The 18,678-nt window shown below is 36.7% G+C and overlaps 1 protein-coding gene across 1 annotated transcript in view; it reads left to right on the top strand.

Annotated features, from left to right (window-relative positions):
- C4H8orf34 (chromosome 4 C8orf34 homolog) overlaps window positions 1–18,678 on the top strand; it is a 164,168-nt gene that overhangs the window by 15,143 nt on the left and 130,347 nt on the right. Inside the window, exons 2-3 of the mRNA XM_061995680.1 lie at window positions 14,727–14,874; window positions 15,861–15,992. Coding sequence (XP_061851664.1) covers window positions 14,727–14,874; window positions 15,861–15,992 — 280 coding nt within the window. The remainder of the gene's footprint in view (window positions 1–14,726; window positions 14,875–15,860; window positions 15,993–18,678) is intronic.

Genomic DNA, 18,678 nt, shown 5'->3' on the forward strand with positions numbered 1-18,678 from the left:
CAATTTGTTGTTCATCTTCAATAGGCTCTGTATTCTTCTGGGTTCAGACCTCAGCCTTCAGGTCTGTCTATATTCACACCTTGCCACTGAAGGGCCTACTTTTCAGGAGCAACCCAGATGACAGTCTTGAGCCATTTTTAGGTGGAGACAGAGGTAGTGACTGTACCTTCTCAGAGATCAGGCGGAGAAATGAACATGGTAGTGCCAGAAGCAAGCACTTTGGGAACCCTGGATGGAAGGTGGCTGGAGACAAGTAGACTGTGGGTAGTTCTGTGGTCAGTGTTAACCTTTCCATCTCACTGCAATTTTGTTACTGTGTCTCATACCTGATACTTCGTGGTTCATGCTGCACTCTAAACCTGAGTACTTCAAGTCTGCACTCTTTAGGTCAAAATGGACCTGCATGTCTTTTTCCCTATGTGTTGGGAAGTCTTCAAGTTGTTTTTCAGTTTGACTATGATGGGATAGTAATTTTCAGGATTCTCAGTTTCTCTGCTTTGAGCATCAGAAGTATCTATTTTAATTTGACTTGAAATAAAGAAAGGACAGAGAATGTTAGAAATCTGTCAGAAATTTGAAAACAATATTAAGAGTAAGAGGAATTTCTTTATCATCTTGCCTAATGATAGGAAAAATCATATAAGTATTTTGGCTTAACCGATGAATGGTAAAAATGCATATGGCAGAAATTGCAGGTGGATTTTACCTCCAACTGAACCAGAACTATTGATTTCCAGTTAGAGTTGAAGTTAAATTCGGATACACTGATGCCCAACAGAAATAAACCAGTTGCCAGTATGGTGTGGTGGCATGTAATAGGTGGTAATACTCAAAATTCTTTAAGATCCCCTAAGCTATAGGGGTCAGTATTGACTTTTTATTAGTTGACACAGTCATGGACTGATGGCTTCTGCATGGCAAAAGAGCCCTATATTCTCACATTAAAAGAGACCAATTATTTTCATTTTGATTTTGTTGTTGGCTTTGCTTATTTATTTATTTTAAGCAGCAAAGTTTAAATATATATATTATTAAGAAAAAACTCCATCAACCCCTAAATGAAGACAGGTTAAAACAACTGCTAGTAGAAAAGCGTTACTTGTAATAGTAAGCAAGGCTTTTATAATTTTGACTTGCAGCTAGAAAAGCAATGAGGATGAGCTAAATGTGACTGTGTGTTCTCAAAAGCCTTTGAAAGCTATCAGGTGTCTGCTTGCAGATAGTATGCAGTAGCTTTGGTGATTATTCTGACAAGACACTGTGCATCTTGTATTACCTGTGAAAAGCAAATCGGTGTGACCTTTCTTGTGGGGAGAAAAAACGGATACAAATAGCTTTAAGTCAATGAAGCAACAGCTTAAATACAAAATAACCTTTTGTCTTCTTAAAATGCTATATGAAAACTACTCATTAGTATTATATAAGGAGTTCCAAACACATTTGCAGTATAGAAATTGCACAGATATGAAAGTACCCATTGTATATTGTTGTGATGAAAATGAATTTCTAGATTTTTCTGTGGTAAAAAATTCTGACCTTTCCATTTTAGAAATCTCTGTTGTATTGGAGCATATTAAACATTTAGTTCTATTTAAGAAGCTGATTACAACATTGGTATGAAGTCTTATGAGACCAAGTCAATCTCTCAGAGGTAAATAAAAGGAAATTAAGATGCATATCTGAATAGATAGATATTCATCTATTAAAAGTGAATGAATAAAACTTATAATTAGAGTGAGTATTACCAACAATTATTTAGCTGCTGTACTAAAGGAACATCTCCAAATAACATAATTTAAGTAAATTCTAGCAGTCAGGGAGCATCTGTTAGCTTCATTGGAATTTGTTTAGTGATCATTACTTGGGCAAATTTAGGGTTAATTTATGTAGGCAGATAAAGTCAGGATAATTAAATCTGTGTTAGAACTTCCCTAGTCTGGACTCCGGTAACTGAGTCATGGCACTCTAATTGTTGGTTATCATTTCAACTTCTATGTGAATAGTTTTAAATTCTTGGTCAAGATTTAAAATATACAAAAGCAATTTTAATGATTATTTTAAACCATAGAATTGATACTGAATATTTAATAACTTTGGTTATACACACTGAACAGCAGAACTTTCTAACTTATTTGCCTTTTGCAAATAATGCAAGATACACAGTGCCTTGTTCCAAAAACTGTGTGCCTGCTGATGGACACCTGATAGCTCAGAGTTTTAATTTTTCTGCTAACGTGGATTTTACTGTCTGCAGTTTCATCATGTATATTATCATGGGGTTGGTATGTTAAATGTTAGTTGCATGCACTGGTGAAACTTGTGGAAGACATTGAAGTGGTCGTTTCCAGAGGCAAACTTCAAATTGTGGAATGAATATCAGACTAGGGTTCTCTTGAAAATAAGGCTTTGGTGTCTGAATGGAATTTTGTTGTATGAAAGTGATGCTAACTTAAAGGTTCCCTAATGTGATTCCAATGATGAGATTTTTCAAGGCCTCCTTTTTAAAGACGGCCAACAAAGTAAAAATCATTGAGGATGTGATCCAAGGAATGATGTGCATTCAGTTACAAGCCTCAGTAAGGTCTGGGATTTGTTACTCACATTGTTAGATACAATGGTAATCCAGAAACCCCACATACTAAGCAATAACTCATCCATAGTGCTAAATGCCAAAGCACAAAGCAGTGTTTGAAATATTAGCCAGATCTAGAATGTCAAGCTGGAGTAGAAAGCAGATGTGAACTGTGGAGTGTTTCAGAGATACTGATTCCTTGCTCTTGCTTCAAGTGTGACTAGAAGTGAGGGAGCTCACCACTGTATCAAAAGACCGTCTATATTTTAGCATCCATGTTACAAAGCTCCACAACTGTTTACATCCAAAGACGCTATTACATGGACAGACAATCCAATAGTGGCCTTATAAAGCCAGTATTCTAAATTACTTTTTGTGTCATTACATCTTCAACTTTAAATGTGAAATTTAAACATGGTAGATGTATTTTGTAGATATGCTGAATAGATCTCTAATCTATATGAATCCAATTCTATTCAGAAATCCAATGCCATTGTTACCTCTCTCTTCCTATAATTGAGACTGCTTGCCACAACTTTGTATGCAACAGAGGTATGGACTTTGTTCACATTAACCTAATGTTCATAAGGAACTTCCCAACTGCAATTTCACTTGGCCCAACATTGCCTTTTCATGGTTGTTATTTTCATGATACTTGATAGCATTTTATCCACATTATATTTGCATGTAGAAACACCATCCAAAACCTTAATTAAGAAGGCAAACCCCTTTTTACTCAGATTGTTTGGTGGTTTTATTTTTGGTTTTTATTTTAAAGCGCTCAGCTCACTCTGGAAGAATGGTGTTTTTCTAAAGCATACTGATCAAGACTTGCATTTTGAATCTAAAATGTGATCAGAAGAGATTGTCATAGAATCCCTCTTGTATTCACTTGCTCAGGGACTGTGAGATCCCACCTTCAGTATCCTATTCAGCCTACAGGGATTATACTCATGTCTCCCAGCTCCTTCCAGGTCAGTGTCAGCAAGCTGTAGCATAGCTATTCAGGCAGCTACATTATCAATACATTATTGAGTATATGAATTACTGTTTACCTCAGTTGTCACTACCATGATGTATATTGAGTATATGCAAAACACTAGAAGATATTTTTTCATTCTTTTACATGTATACTCATAATAATAGTAACAATAATAATAATAACAGGAATATATTCGGTATTTCCAGGTATGTGTGTTTTGCCCCTTTATCTATGTATTTTTTCTGCATGAGACCAGATATCCAATTCTAAATAGGAATTTAAGTTATTGTATTTAAGGCCTATTTTTAAGTTACCTGTTTATATATAACTGATTTATATATGAAATATTTCACTGACCATTTTCTGAGTTAGCCTGATACTTTCAGGATTTTCAATACTGTTGAAATTCAGCAGTGTGGAAACTCGTGGTGTTAGAAAAAAGTCTTTACCTGTGCTATTAATTTATTTGGGGTGTGGCTGAGCCCTAAGTTTTCTTGACATTGGCTTTTTTCAATTTCTTGTGCTCTTGGCAGCATTTCAGCAGCTGATGTGAACTACAAGTTTGTGGGAGCAACTGAAGGCACAGACTGTAGTTCAAGCATATTAGATTCATGCTGCCACTAGGTATTTTGGGATTATCTACAAAAACATACTCACCTTATTCACTTGTATATCCCTTATGTCTGCAATAGATAGAGGAGTATTAGTGAGCCATGTAAAATGGGGAAGAGAGAGGAGCACAGCACCAGTCTATCAAAATTATGTCTTACTATAAAAATTGGTTTGACAATGCTTTCTTTGGAGCTACGCCACCGTTGATGAAACAAACCTCAACACGCACTTTGTAGCTGCCAGTGCAATGAAGCAAGCAGGGGCATTAGAGGATGTTGCTTCTGCACTATCGCCAAAACTGTTCTTTGCCAATTTTAACATGGTTTCAGGTAATGAGTGGGATGGATGTGCACCTTGCTGTAGCATTTAGGTAGGACTAGGATTTTCACCAACTTTACACTAAATCATCATTTGACCAGTTCCAGATTTAGGGTCTTCTCTTTTCTGTTGGAAACTGTGTTGCAATCTGGGATTTTAAATACCAAGAAATTAGGAGATTTAATTCCTAGGCCAAATTTATCAATATTGTGATTCTGGTATTGTGCTTTTAGATATTATAATGTGACTGTAATTGAAAAAAAGTATAAAATCATGTCTAAGTAATTTTAAAGTAATTTAATAAAAGTAATTTTATTTAACCACTGACAAATCAGTTTGATTGCCCTAAAGTATGAGAACAGAAACTAGAAAAAAGCATGACAAATGATAAATATGCAATGTGTATTTTTTTTTCTGGTAATATATCAGTAGTACATCATATATATGATCTAATTTGGGTACATGTGTTTACATTTTTTAACTGTACTGGGATAAGTGATCTGGGACAGGGTGGGTAAGAAAGAAAAGCACTTGACAGGTGTGATTGGTTGCTGCACACATTTTGAAAATGTGTGTTGTGCAGGTTTTCCATGGGATGCAATTGAAAGGATTCCCATCAGTCTTCAAAACATTTGCATAGCAAATTTGCATTTTTAAAAAATGTTTTTTTGGATAGGGTCTTGGAAGGAAGGAAATGCATGTAATTCTGCAGTCACAGCAGTGATCTAATTCATCAAGGCATTTTAAGCATGCACCTGGCTTTATCATTATTTACTTCTCATGCATAAAAAATACCTAGGCTTAAGTGCTTTGCTAAGTCAATCCCTTAATGTACCAATTGTTTTTTTCCTGTACAGTCGTCTTCTGATCGCCACGCATAAACACTTAATAACCATACTGTAGTGCTACTGTACTGAGTCTGGTTGGGATGGAGTTGATTTCCTTGATAGAAGCCCATATGGTGCTATGTTTAACATTTGTGACTAAAACAGTGTTTGTACATGTTCCCCATACCTGCAGGGTGATGATGGAAAACTCAGAGGGTATAGCAAAAGAGAATTTTATTTTTACAGAGTAAATATGAATAGTGGAATTGGAAATGTATTTCATATACAGTTTCAGTCAGGATAAGAATATAGATTTTCTGTTTTATTAGGCAATGGGTTAGAGGAGCACCTTATGATATTAGTACTGTAGCTACTACTTATTGAATTAACAGTATAAAGCTAGCTTATTTTATAGAGCATACTTATTTCATAGAGGAAGATGTTACTCACTCATATCACAGACAGTGGGCAATTCTCTTTCTCTCAATTCCGGAGGGTAACCTTGGGGGCATCCTTGCTCAAGAGGGAAGATTTTCAGACACACTCCAAAGGAGGGTATGCAGAAATCCTCTCACACCCCACAGAAATGGGACTGGACTTTTACAGAATAAAGTGATTGAGTCTCAGTCATCTTCTTGTTGAATTTACATCTCTATAGAGGTAGCAAGGACGTCTAGTTTCCAGCAACAGCATTATCTCTGAGATGTCTCTTTCAATGCCCACTAGCCAGGATTTTTCTCATTCTACCAAGTTATTCTTTGAGATAGTCAGGCTGATCTGTAATGACCTTTGCCACTAGAAAGCAGCATGACCTTCAGCTTTAATCTTTTCACTGGGGAGAGTGCCCTGGTACAATACACCAGTTCTTTAGGTATTGCTGAGCAGTCCTTGCACACCGTCAGAGCCTTCTCCTTTGTTCCCTCTGCCGACCAGTGAGCAGGCTGGGGGTAGGCAAAGGCTGGCAGTCGACATAGCTGAGACAACTGACCCAACCTGAGAAAAGTGATATTCCTTAACACATAATGTTGACCTCAGCTGTAAAAGCTGGGGGCTAAATTTTCTGAAGTACCCCTTGCCTGGGGACTGGCTGGGCAGCAGGAGAGGGTGAATGATTGCCTTGGCATCCCTTGTTTGTTTTGATTGTTTTGGGGTTTTTTTTTGTGTTTTCTCTTCACTTTGATTATTAAAACTGTCTTTATCTTGACCCATGAGATTTTATTGGTTTTGCTCTTCCTATTTTCTTCCCCATCCTGCTGGGAGTGGGAGCGAGTGAGCGGCTGGTGAGTGCTTAGCTGCAGGCTGAGGTCACCTTATCAGAGATAACCACAAAAATATCTACTGCTTTAGTTCCTAGTATCACCCTCCCTCTGAACAAAATTTTGTGCCAAGTAGATAGAAGTGAAGTCAGTGAAGTTTAAACTGGAAATGTGATGTCATTTTTTTAACAGTTGCAGTAATAAATCATTGAACAAAGAGGAGCAAGTGGCTTCTCCTTAGACCTTGAAATTGGAGTATGATTACTTAAACTGATCAAAGATCAGCTCTAGCCTGTTGATTTAGCTTTTAAGCAAGGCAGTGATGTGCAGTCAGTGTTGTTTTATGGCTGTAATTTAAGGAAATCAGTCCAGCTTGTAATAGCCTTTCCTAGCCTCTATCTATGAGTATTCTTTTTGATGTAGATCCTACAGGCCTTTCAGAAAACCAGTAGTTTTAATTTTTACTCTTGGTTGAACTGTGATGTACCTCGCCTTCAGGGTAGAATTTCCACTGGTTGATAGAGTGAGTGGAAACAGAAGATTTCTGAATTACACTTTAGGGAAACTGTGCAGTGTTTCTGCCATAACATGAACTACCCTCGTTTAATAACTCCTTGTAGAGTTCAGATAATGATATGGTAGGTATAATTCTACAAGTATGAGATTGTTATGCAGAGATGCAGGATTGCTGAAAGAAATATAAGCTATTTTAAAAAATCTTTGTGATTTGAAAACCATGGGAGAGATCGTGATAACTATTGACATGCTTGACGTATCAGAGAGCATGTCTTTAACCTTTTTTCTTTTACTGAGAATTAATATTTTAGAGTAATTTAGTACCAGTGTCCTTCCTTTTGACAACATTCTTGTGTGAAATGATTGAAGGAGAGAAAGAAAGTATTTCAATTATAAAGTCAAAGAGCAAAGACATTTGAAACAGTTTTGTGAACTCAGAAGTGGTCTAATACATTTGGAACAATGATATTTTAAATGTCAAGAATAAAATAAGAAGGAAAACACTCTCAAAGGGTACATGAGTGAAAAAATATAGCAAGAAGTGCATTTATGATGTGCATGATGAAGTTTGATAAACTGTCATGAGCTCACTCAGTGAAACTTTGGAGTCGTCTACCAGACCTCCTCTATTGAAAATGGTTTTGTTTCTGGATGACTTAAGAAGAGTCACAACACATATTTTTAGCAACTATTAAAAACATTAATTGTATTTATATCAGAGCTAGTTAATCCAGCTCAGGAAACTGATAATGTGATTTGCAAAAGGTTTGTTGTGGAAAGAGTATGTTGTTCCATTCTGCTCTTCAGTCTCCCTAAACATATGGTTAGAAATACAGCCCCCTGTTATTCTGTTATTTAATTGGTACAGATGTTTAATAGATAAACATTTAAAGAGTACTGCTAGCTATTCAATGATGTTTGTTTTCAACAATCATTATTATTATTATTGTATGAACCAGAAGTTTGCTTTTTTCATGTATCAGAGTTATTTATCGTCCTGATTGGAGATGTGAAAAAACCAGTTTGAAGCTTCCAGAGGTGGTAGTCTGCGTCTGAAAATGTTACCTGTCTCACTGGTCCCATTTTAGGTTTTGCTACCAGTGCCACCTTTAGGGGAATCACCATATCAGGACCACTGTATCATCTTTGTGCTTTCTCTTCAGTGTATTTCCAAAGTAATTTCTTTGTGGGGTGTGTTCCATGCTGTGTACTGCAGTTCTGTGATGCTAAATTTAGCTGCACAAGTAGCTTAGAAGTTGGGAATGAGTAGTGTTTAGGCTTTGAACAAAGAAAAGAGCTAGTTGAATTTTTTTCAGTGAAAGAATAATATTGAAATATACTTTTATTTTTATTAATTTATTTGGTCTATTCTTGCAGAAATCGGAAGGGAATACTAAAGAAAAAAAAGGATCAGTGGAACCTGTATGAAGTGCTTAGCAAACCTAAATTTAGATATCTGCCTGTGTTCTAAGTGTTCGTGCTCCATCGTAGTCAATGGTTATATAGCTAATACAGTTAATGGAGCCTGGAGAGCAATTCTTCTTATCTTGAGTTGACATATACAGGCTAGCCTAAGCTCCCTTGACTTACTCATTGACAAGATCCCCATTGACATCAATGTGAAGACTACTGTATTAAATTGCCTTAATTTGTAATTGCTTGCCATCAAAACCTTGTAGTTTAAGCTAAGGCACTTAATCTGTTTGTGTGGTCAGGAAAGAGATAGACATCTTCTGAGGGTGACTTTAATCATATAATTTAAACCATGAAATGAGAGCATAATACAGCCAAAATCTGTGCACACTCTGCCATCGTCTGTAGAAGTCTATATAGTTAAAAACAAACCTGAGATTATCGTGTAGTTACTGTTATCAATTACAGGGCAAGATAGGATGTCTCTTAATTAACTTAATAACCTGATAGGTAAGTTTAGACAGAAATAATTAGAGCTTTCTTGTAATTGGGCCTATGATTAATAGACTGTGAAGACTGTTTCATTTGTATTAAATGCATGGACAGTCACAAGGAAATTAAAATTTGATCCTGCATTGAGTAACTAACAGAGGATCTCAGGATTGCAGAATAATGAAAGATTAGTCTCTTTATAAAGAATGTATATCTTTAGTTTTTAGTTCAGATTTGTTTTTTTCAAGATCTTTTGCAGCCTAATCAATATGTGCATGGATCTCTTTCTTGGAAGCACCCACAGAACAACTGTTTTTTAAACCAGTCTATCTTACATAGTTTAATACAACTTGTCAATGTAAAAGCATGTGAGGTACTATTACAGAAGAAAGTAGAAATAACTAATTTAATTTCTGATTTGCACAGTGCAAGGTGAAATCCTTGGAGGAGTTAACTGTCAACTTTTCTGGAGATTCTGTCATCTTTCTGCCTGTTCTTTCTTATTCTGGTCAGGGCAGAACCTAATTTAGGACAATACAGTGAGGTAGCAGAAGAAACAAATGTATTCACCCTAGTGCTCTAGTTTGTAGTAATCATGGAAGTTCCCTGTCACTCCTTTTCCATGCTGCTATGTCTCTTGTGAGTGTACAGGAAATTAATAGTTACATCTGAAGAAGCTTCTTCACTTGTTAGAAAGCTGGAAGGGAGAGACTGAGAGGAGTCCTGTCAACAGAAAAGACAAAAGGACGTAGAGTGAAAGGAAGACATAGCAGTGGAGAGAAGACAGAATGATTATGGGTGGTGAACAGTTCATCTGGCAACATGGAGAACCAACCTGTCATGACTTTTTGTTTGCTGTTATAAGGTAAACTGTGAACAGAAGAACATAGAATCATAGAACATGTTATAAAGATGGCCAAAATTTTTTATTTTTCTTATTTGAATTAGGTGAAATTAAGAACAAGTGGAAACCTTAGAAATTTGAGCTAGAAAGGCAAAAATATAGTTAACATTTTTAAGAGACATATATGTCTTGCATTTATGTTTTTCATGCACAGTTGAAATTTATCTGTTGAATTTTTCATCAAGAAATGAATCTCTGTTTCAATGATCTTGTGCCTTTTTTATTCTGCAGTTAATGCAGAGGTTGCTTCATTGAGACTAGTTGGTCTTTCTCCTTTTCTTTTTCTTGTGAAACCTTACCTACTTAGCACATTGTGAGTCAGATTCAACTGCTGCTAACAAAAAAGGAATTTTATTTTTGTAACTTGTTATACAATCCAGTTTTTCTTAATATCTTCACTTTTGTCATCTTTTTTTTGAAACGTTGCATTGTAAGGGTATATTTAGAGTACCATATAGTATGTTATTCCTGCTGTCTGTTAAGATGTCTGAGCAACAGATGAGAGCAGCAAATAAACTTTGGATATCTTCATTGGAACTTTGAGATAGTTTTACTAGGCAATGGTGCCAGGCATTCATAAGCTGTAATGTCTTTTCACCTTCAGTCAAGTGTGTGTTTTTGCTTGAAAAATGAGCCAAGTGCTCACAAGTACAGTTACTGCCTGTGAGTGGTTTTGCTTCTCTTGTGTGATTTGTGGTTTCGTTTTTTTTGTTTTTTTTTTTTTTTTCTTCCTCCTCCCAGTCCCAAGTGACCGAACACAGGCAGATAACATATTTCCTTGTAATTGCCAATTTTCTGGGGATGACAAGAGTCTCAAAGGAAGAATGAACTTGAAGAGCAAGTGTTGGGGGGTAGGTGCATGGAGTTAGGTTCCATACTGGACTGTGTGGCAGAATTTGGCAGGAGAGCAAAGATGATGAAGATCATGGAGCTGTGATCTTACTCTGGGATCTCTGACAGCTTGTGTCAAGATGATGTGGAAGAACACCTCCTGCACATGAATGTGGATTTATATGCCTGAAGCTGTTATCAGTGCTATTGTTATGGCTGGTAATGCTGGAATGTCTTCTTTGCTCCAGTCTTTCCAACTAAGGCCCACCCGTCTCTAGAGGACAGAGAGAAAATCTGGAGAATGGAAGACCTTCCCTTGATTGAGAAGAATTGGGTTAGGGAAGCTGGATATCCACAGGAAAAGAAGAGTGTAGCCTCAGCAGGTTTGCTGATGACACCAAATTGGGAGGACAGGCTGATTCCCGAGAAGGCTGTGCTGCCATTCAGCGAGATTGGACCTGCTTCTGCAAGGGGGTTGGACTAGATGATTTCTAAAGGTCCCTTCCAGCCCTTACCATTCTATGATTCTATGAGATCTCGATTGGCTTGAGAGTTGGGCAGAAAGGAAACTCATGAGATTCAACACGGACAAGTGCAGAGTCCTGAATTTGGGAAGGAACAACCCCATGCACCAGTACAGGCTGGGGATTGACCCACTAGAGAGCAGCTCTGCAGAGAGAGACCTGAGAGTTCTAGTTCTGATGGACAGCAAACTAAATATGAGCCAGCAATGTGCCCTCGTAGATAACAAAGCCAATGGTATCCTGGGGTTCATTAAAAAAAGTGTGTCCAGCAGGTTGAGAGAAGTTCTCCACCTCCTCTACTCTGCCCTGGTAAGGCTACCTATAGAGTTTTGCATTCAATTCTGTGCTTTCCAGTTCAGGAGAGAGAGGGAACCTCTGGAGAGAGTCTGGTGCAGGGCTACCAAAATGACTACAGGACTGGAACATCTTTCTTATGAGGAAAGGCTGTGAGACCTGGGGCTGTTTACCCTGGAGAAGAGAAGATTGAGGGGAGACCTTATCAATGTTTATAAATACCTTAAGAGTGGGTGTTGAGAGAATGGGTTGAATTTTTTTCTGTAGCATGACAGGACAACGGATAGACACAAACTGGAACACAGGAAGTTCCACTGGAACATGAGGAAAAACTTGTTTTCTTGTGAAGCTGAGGAAGCACTGGCAGAAGCTACCCAGGCAGACTCAGAAGCCTCTTTTTCTGGAGGTTTTCAAAACTACCTAGACATGTTCCTGTGCAACTTGATTGATGTGAACCTGCCTTAGCAGAGGTTTCAGACTAGATGATCTAGTCTAAGAGATCCTTTCCAACCCCTACCATTTTGTGATTCTGTGGTTGGGGTGGAGGTGTTCTTTGCAAACTTTGCAGACTTTGGGGACCCATCTGTGGGAAGCTGGAGACCGCTTTCACACCTTGCTTTGAACAGCTTGTTAAACAAATCTCTAAAAGCTTCTTCACTTTCCTTTTGCAATAGTATACTCATAATAAGGACTCGTGTCTTCCTTCAGTGGCAGGCTGCATCATCTGAGTCACCTTTGTGTTGGCTTGAAGTTGTATTTGTTTTAATGACATCTCGGAAGGTGCTTTATGCAAATAAGTAGTATTTTTTAATATGCATATTATTTACAGTTTATGAGGATTCTAGCAATTCTTTTGTACTTTAAGTGTACAAGCGTACAAGATTGGTAGAGCTCATTTTTAATTTCAAATAGATAAAAGTAATTCTGTAGTTTTTTAAAGTTTACTAATTGCTGTCACAGAATACAACTGATTATGCTCTGGTACAGCACAGATCTCTATAACACTCAGGCCTTATTATCAATGTTGTTACAGTAGATAAAAAAGTTTTCCTTTTGGATAGGAGCTAATTTCACATGACCTCAGAATGGCACTTTTTTTTTAATACTATGTGCAATTATGTAGTTTAGTTTTATTGCTATGTCTCAGAATAAGGTAAAGAATTTTATAATCACCAGTTGTATTTTATTAAGTCTGTTTCTGTTAATTTAAATACTGTTTCTTCCTGCCAGTGATGGCAACAATCAAGTAGCTTTGTCTTACATTGACACGTAGAGATTCTAATTTTTTTTGTCTCTGTGTTATGTTTTTTAATGCTACATTAAATTGATACTGTAATAGATTGTTGCCTGTGCATGTCTTACATTCATTGACACAATTATTTTTTTAATCTCAATTCTTATTTTTTATTTTTTATTAATCTAAGACAGAAAAATCATTTTCAAACCATAATTCAGAGAAATTATTTAAATTACAAAACAGCTATTACAGATTGACACTTCCTTTGATAATAGAATCCTCTGCAGTGGAATTCCTATGGCCATTATGGTCTGTTAAAAGCAAAAGATTACATCTTTCCACTTGTCACTAATTCTGCATTTTAGTAAGGAAAAGAAAGATTTTTTCATTAAGAGCAAACCAAAATATAAATTACTCCAGTTTTTAGATTTTTCTTGTATCATATATCTCAGAGGGTTTCTCCTACCTTGGTGAATGACAGCCTGGATGAATTTATGCTCCATAGCTTTACCATTTCTAAGATTAGTAAGTAGCTTAATTTCTCCATGTGGAGTTCCATTTCAAAACCAAAGACACTTTTATTTTTTGATTCCCTGTAGATAGTTATCAAAAATCATGTTGCAGATGATCATGTCTTCAGAAGACTTGAGATTGGGCATATTTTCTCTGTTTTCAAAGTTAAATTTCTCTTTCTGAAACAGAAAGCTTGTTTCTGTCTCATTTTCACTTGTACCTAATTGTCTATAGAGCTTGTTGAATAAAAAGAAGTCTTGGAGTAGACAAAGAAAACTTGCTATGTCTTAATAATCTTACATGCTGTTACTCATCTTTACTGTTATTTAATTTCTTTCCTCTTAATTATCTTTTTTCAGCACAATTAGCTGATGGTAATACCAATTACCTACCAATGTTTAAAAAAATATTGAATTAAGTGTGTGGAAAAGATGAAGTGGAGATAGACTTAAGTGTGTTGAAGTTATGGTAAAATTTATGCTTTGTGATGGATGAAGAGAGAAAAAACACTCTTAGTAAGTTAATTTTTTTGTCCTTTTGTTCCTGTAATTTTTTTCTTCTAATTCACTTTTATTGTAATTTAATTTTTTACATCCCTTCAATTTTACTTCTGTGGAGCTTTTTCATTTTGCAGTGGCAGACACAGATTTCCTGTGGAACTCTGTGGATTTCAGGGTCACCTTTCACATTATCCATGGATTTCCTCTCACATGCACAGCACAGAGCCACACCTTCATTCTGGATTCCTAATCTGTGCTTGATGTGTAGGGAGCCAGGAAGAACCTTAGCAACAATATGGAGAGTGCTTCTCTTTCTGCAGCCTTGCAAAGCCAGGGTGTGTAACAGCAATTAGACAGAATCAATGCATAGCATAGGAGATTGTTTCCCATTGGTTTTGTATTCATGTCTGCTACAGTGGAATAAAATATTTACTCAAGTTTATACAATAATATTTTTGAGGGCTTGCTTTAAAAAAAATGGCTACCTGTTCTACTAGAACTTGGATTTCCCAGATATGGCATATTCTAGCCAGATCATTGTTCCATGGGTGAAGTTAAAAATGCACCAGCTTTCCTGGTACATAAGTGTCCAATGAGAAGAAGCTTGGATGTATAGGTTAGTAAAGAGCTACTGGTTGCTCTGAAAAGATGCTTGTTATGAATGGCTAAATGAACAGTATTGAGATTGTTTTGGGTAAGTTTCAGCAGGTAACAGAGATGGGGTTGTTTAATCTAAGTTAAATTGGGTAAGTGTTCAGGCATGAACACTTCAAAGGGCAAAGCTAGCGGTACTTTGAGGAGATGGATGTTTCAATTGGTTTCCTTTAAGTTGAAAACAGGCTTTTCCTTTATAAATGCTCCATTACTTTTGGTAAACAGGATGAGTTTAGGTGCAATATCCCACTAATTTTCTGTTTTGTTTTAATTTTCTAAAGGAGTTGATGACCAAGCTGATAACAGAGACACCTGACCAACCAATCCCATTTCTAATTGATCATCTTCAGTCCAAACAGGGGAACCACAGTCAACTTCAGAGAACGTTGTCTGGTTCAGCTGCCCTTTGGGCAGAGAGTGAAACACCAGGTATGTTCTATGTGCTAGAAAGGACTAGTCTCCAGTATGATCTTCCCCCCATCTGTCTGTGATTTCCTTGATGCATGTGTACCTACTGAACAAGTAGTACTCTGTGTTTTTGAGCATGAACAATAAATCCTCTTTGTCTGGTAGATGCTGAATTTAATGTACATTGTTGGCTATCAGCTCAGCTTATGCCTGTATCAGGTGAGTATGGGTCAGAGTTACAGTGTGGAAACAATCCCAGTCTCATGAGAAAAAAGTGCATATAAAGGTCCTTTTATTCCCCTGCTGTCTTTTTTGCTTTCCTTTTCTCTTTGCTTTGTTTTCCTTTTCCCTCCCGTAGTGTATTTTTGCCTGATATTATCCTCTATTGAGATATTTTCTTTAATGATATACATTTTTAATAACCCATCATTCCAACACTTAATGAGAAGATGCTATTACTACTTTATGAACTCCAGTGTGAATAATTTATGATTGTAGATCTTCAGAAGCATTAAAGAAAACCCCTGAAATAGTATCTTCTCTGATTCTAAAGTAGAAATTTTATCTTTGATATTCTGGTACAAGCTACTGTTAGAACATTGATTTTTTTAACTTAAAGACTGGTGGTCTGTTTCAGACTATAATAGATCCCAAATAGTTGCTGATGAGCAAAATGTTAGTTTCCTGACAAATCACCTTTTTATTTCTGTCAAGTTTAAAGTTTTAAGTATAGGCAGCCAAACGTACAAGATGGTAAATGCAGGTTAAGGACTTTTTCATAACAAAAAAATGTTTTTAATGAAAAATGTGTTAATGAATGCCTCCATTTTTATGTTTAGGAAATGGAAAAAATTACAAAACTTTTCATAAATCAGAAATAGCTGAACAAAAGGAGCTGACTTTGGTTTGGACTGATGGAACCTGCTTTTTCTGCATTCATTGTTTATTAACTCTTTGGAAAATGACCCTTCAAATGATTGAATTTCTCGATTCAATTCTTTTAACAGAAAATAAAGGAACAAGGAGAGATTTTAGAAGTTATGATAAACCTTGGCAGGTAAATGCAAAAAAGCCTAAAAAGTCAAAGAGCGACCTTGCTGTATCCAACATTTCTCCACCGTCACCGGAGTCCAAGTCATGTAAGAAAGCTTCACTACATTATTAATTCATGCACACTTCCAAACTCATAGTATATTTTTGTGTTGAATTGGAATTAAAAGGGAAAATAATCTATGAGCAGTTAAAAGGGCTAGAAATACATTAGAAGAGTTTACCTCTTGTTTTACTTTCATTTGAATTATGAATATTTAATAGCAGCCTATGTTGTAATCAATAGATAGAATTCTAGATAGATTAAAAACATAGAGTAATATCTGGGTGCCGTGCCCAATTTAGTGTTCAGATACTGATTAGGGTTTGTAATTTTAGTTTGCACTGCCATTTTGCATGTGTAAAATCTGTTCTGTTGCTATTGATCCTAATAGATTTTTTTTCAGTGGGTTGGGTGATGCAAAACTGTGAATTATGAGCAGATACTGTTCAAGATGTGGGGACAGTGACAGCAGAATAGGTGTACTGGTCTGGGAGTTGCTGAAGCTATCTAAATGTACACTGAAAGAAAAAGCAGAATAGGAATAGATTAACTGAAGATAATATTGTCAATTACCTCTAAAACAGAAGTAGTAAAAATAGAGTCAGTGAGCCTTAATGAAATATAGTGCTTCCTGTGTACTGACTTTGAAAAAATTAAGTTTTTAAGCTTCATTTTAATGGATTTTTTACACAAGTAAATATATTTACAGTATACGTACACACATACATCTAAAGGTACACACATGCACAAGTGTATGTACAAATTTATTCTCCAAAATAAACTGCAATAGTTAGTCTTCTGCTGACTATTGTAGCTTTTTGAAATTTTTACAATAGCCAAATGTTTTTAATAACTTGGAGTGTCATTAGATTCATCAGATGAGTGCAGAGACACATAGCATGCCGCAACAGAAGGGTTGCTCTCTTTCCTGTAAAACAAAATGAAGAAGTGTCGGCTTCAGTGGAATCAAAGAAAAATCTCTCAGTGGCCTCAGTAGGTCAAAGTAAAACACAGCAATGGATAAAGTAAATCACAATAGATTTATGCAATGGAGACACTTTTGAGTAATTAACAGTCTTGTATATTTATGAAACTTTTGGTTGAGAATAAATAACTGTAACAAATGAAAAATAACTGCAAAGGTAGCTGTGTCTAATAGCACAGCTTTTTCTGGGCTGTAGGATCCTAGAAAGATTTATGGATTTTTTTTTTTTTCTGGAAAGGGAACATGTGTCTCTGTTTCTTCTTCATAAAGCATATTCCCTTCTTCAAAAATACTCAAATTAGACCATCAGTACCACTGTAGCTCCCTATGGGCACATGGCTTTTAAGTCAGTCAAAAATAAGCATGTGGATTTTAATTCACCTTCAAGGGTAAATAGAGATGTTTGGGCAAGTGTTCATAATCACTCATAATCTGAGTCTAATCTAACAGTCTTTGCTGGATAACAGCAGCTCATGGAGACACACTGCTAGAAATACTGGCCAAGGGTGTTGTGAGCTGTTTCTGTCATCAAACTGTGTTCTCCTCGCTCCCTGTGCTTGCACTTCAGACTCTGATATGCATCAAGTAACTTCCATTCCATCTTCTAAAGATCTCAAGTTCTCAAGTCTTTATCCTAGGTTAGGATTTGACATCATGTCACTCCCTTGATTTGTGTGCCTACTATAAATTTCATGCTTGTCGATCTCTAGGTTGTCCCTACAAAGAGGAGTCTGGGCTCACTAAAATACCAGTTTACATATCAAGCAAGGAAATAGCTTATATATCCATAATGAGACTATAGTCAAGGATCTATCCATGTGGACTGAAGGGTATCTAATAATGCTCTTCAGTTGGTAAGACTTCCTCTCAAGCTACCTAGGTCCCTAAGTCTGGCAGCAGAGTTTGTGAGAGTGTAGCTTTACCCACAGCAGAGGAATACAGAATTAGGGTGTGCTTAAGAACTAGACGTACATAAATACATGGCACTATATGGGATTCATTCTGAGCATGCTGAAGGAGAAGACTAATGTCATTGCAAGACTGTTCTGTCATCATTAGAAGATTATGATGATTGTGGGAGATTCCTGATGACTAAATAAAGGCAGACATCACATTGATTTTGAGGAAGGGCAAGAAGGAGACTTTGGGGACTACAAGCTGACTATAATAACCTCACTTTCTGGGAAGGCTATTGAAGTTTTCCTGGAAGATGTTCCCAGGTACAAGAAGGAGCAAAATGCAATTGTGAACAGCAAACATGGATTGATGAGATCAGAAGTGCCTGATCAGATCAACCTGATTGCCCCCTTAGATGAAATAACTGGTTGTGTAATGAAAAAAAGCAGTGGATGTTTAATCTCATGACTATAGCAAAGCCTTTGTCAGTCTCCCATGGTATCCTTGTAACTCAGTGAGATGTGGACTGGATATGTGGGAAGTTGGCTTAGCTGTTGGGTTGTGATTGGCATTGCAAAGTCCAGTTGGAAAGCCTATCACTAGTGGTATGATTAAAGGATTGGCATTGAGACCAATATCATTTAAGACTTTCTTAATGTCCTGCATAATGAAGTAGAGCATTCTGTTAGGTTTGCAGGTGAGACCAAATTGTAGGAAGTGTTTGGTGCTCATAGTAGTAGAGCTACTGTTCAGAGGGACCTCCACAGGACTGAGGAATGGGCTGAGAGGAGCCTCCTGAAATTTGACACAGAAAAATGCAGAATCCCTCATCTTGAATGGAATGACCCTG

Source organism: Colius striatus, chromosome 4, assembly GCF_028858725.1.
Source record: "Colius striatus isolate bColStr4 chromosome 4, bColStr4.1.hap1, whole genome shotgun sequence".
Lineage (NCBI taxonomy): Eukaryota > Metazoa > Chordata > Aves > Coliiformes > Coliidae > Colius > Colius striatus.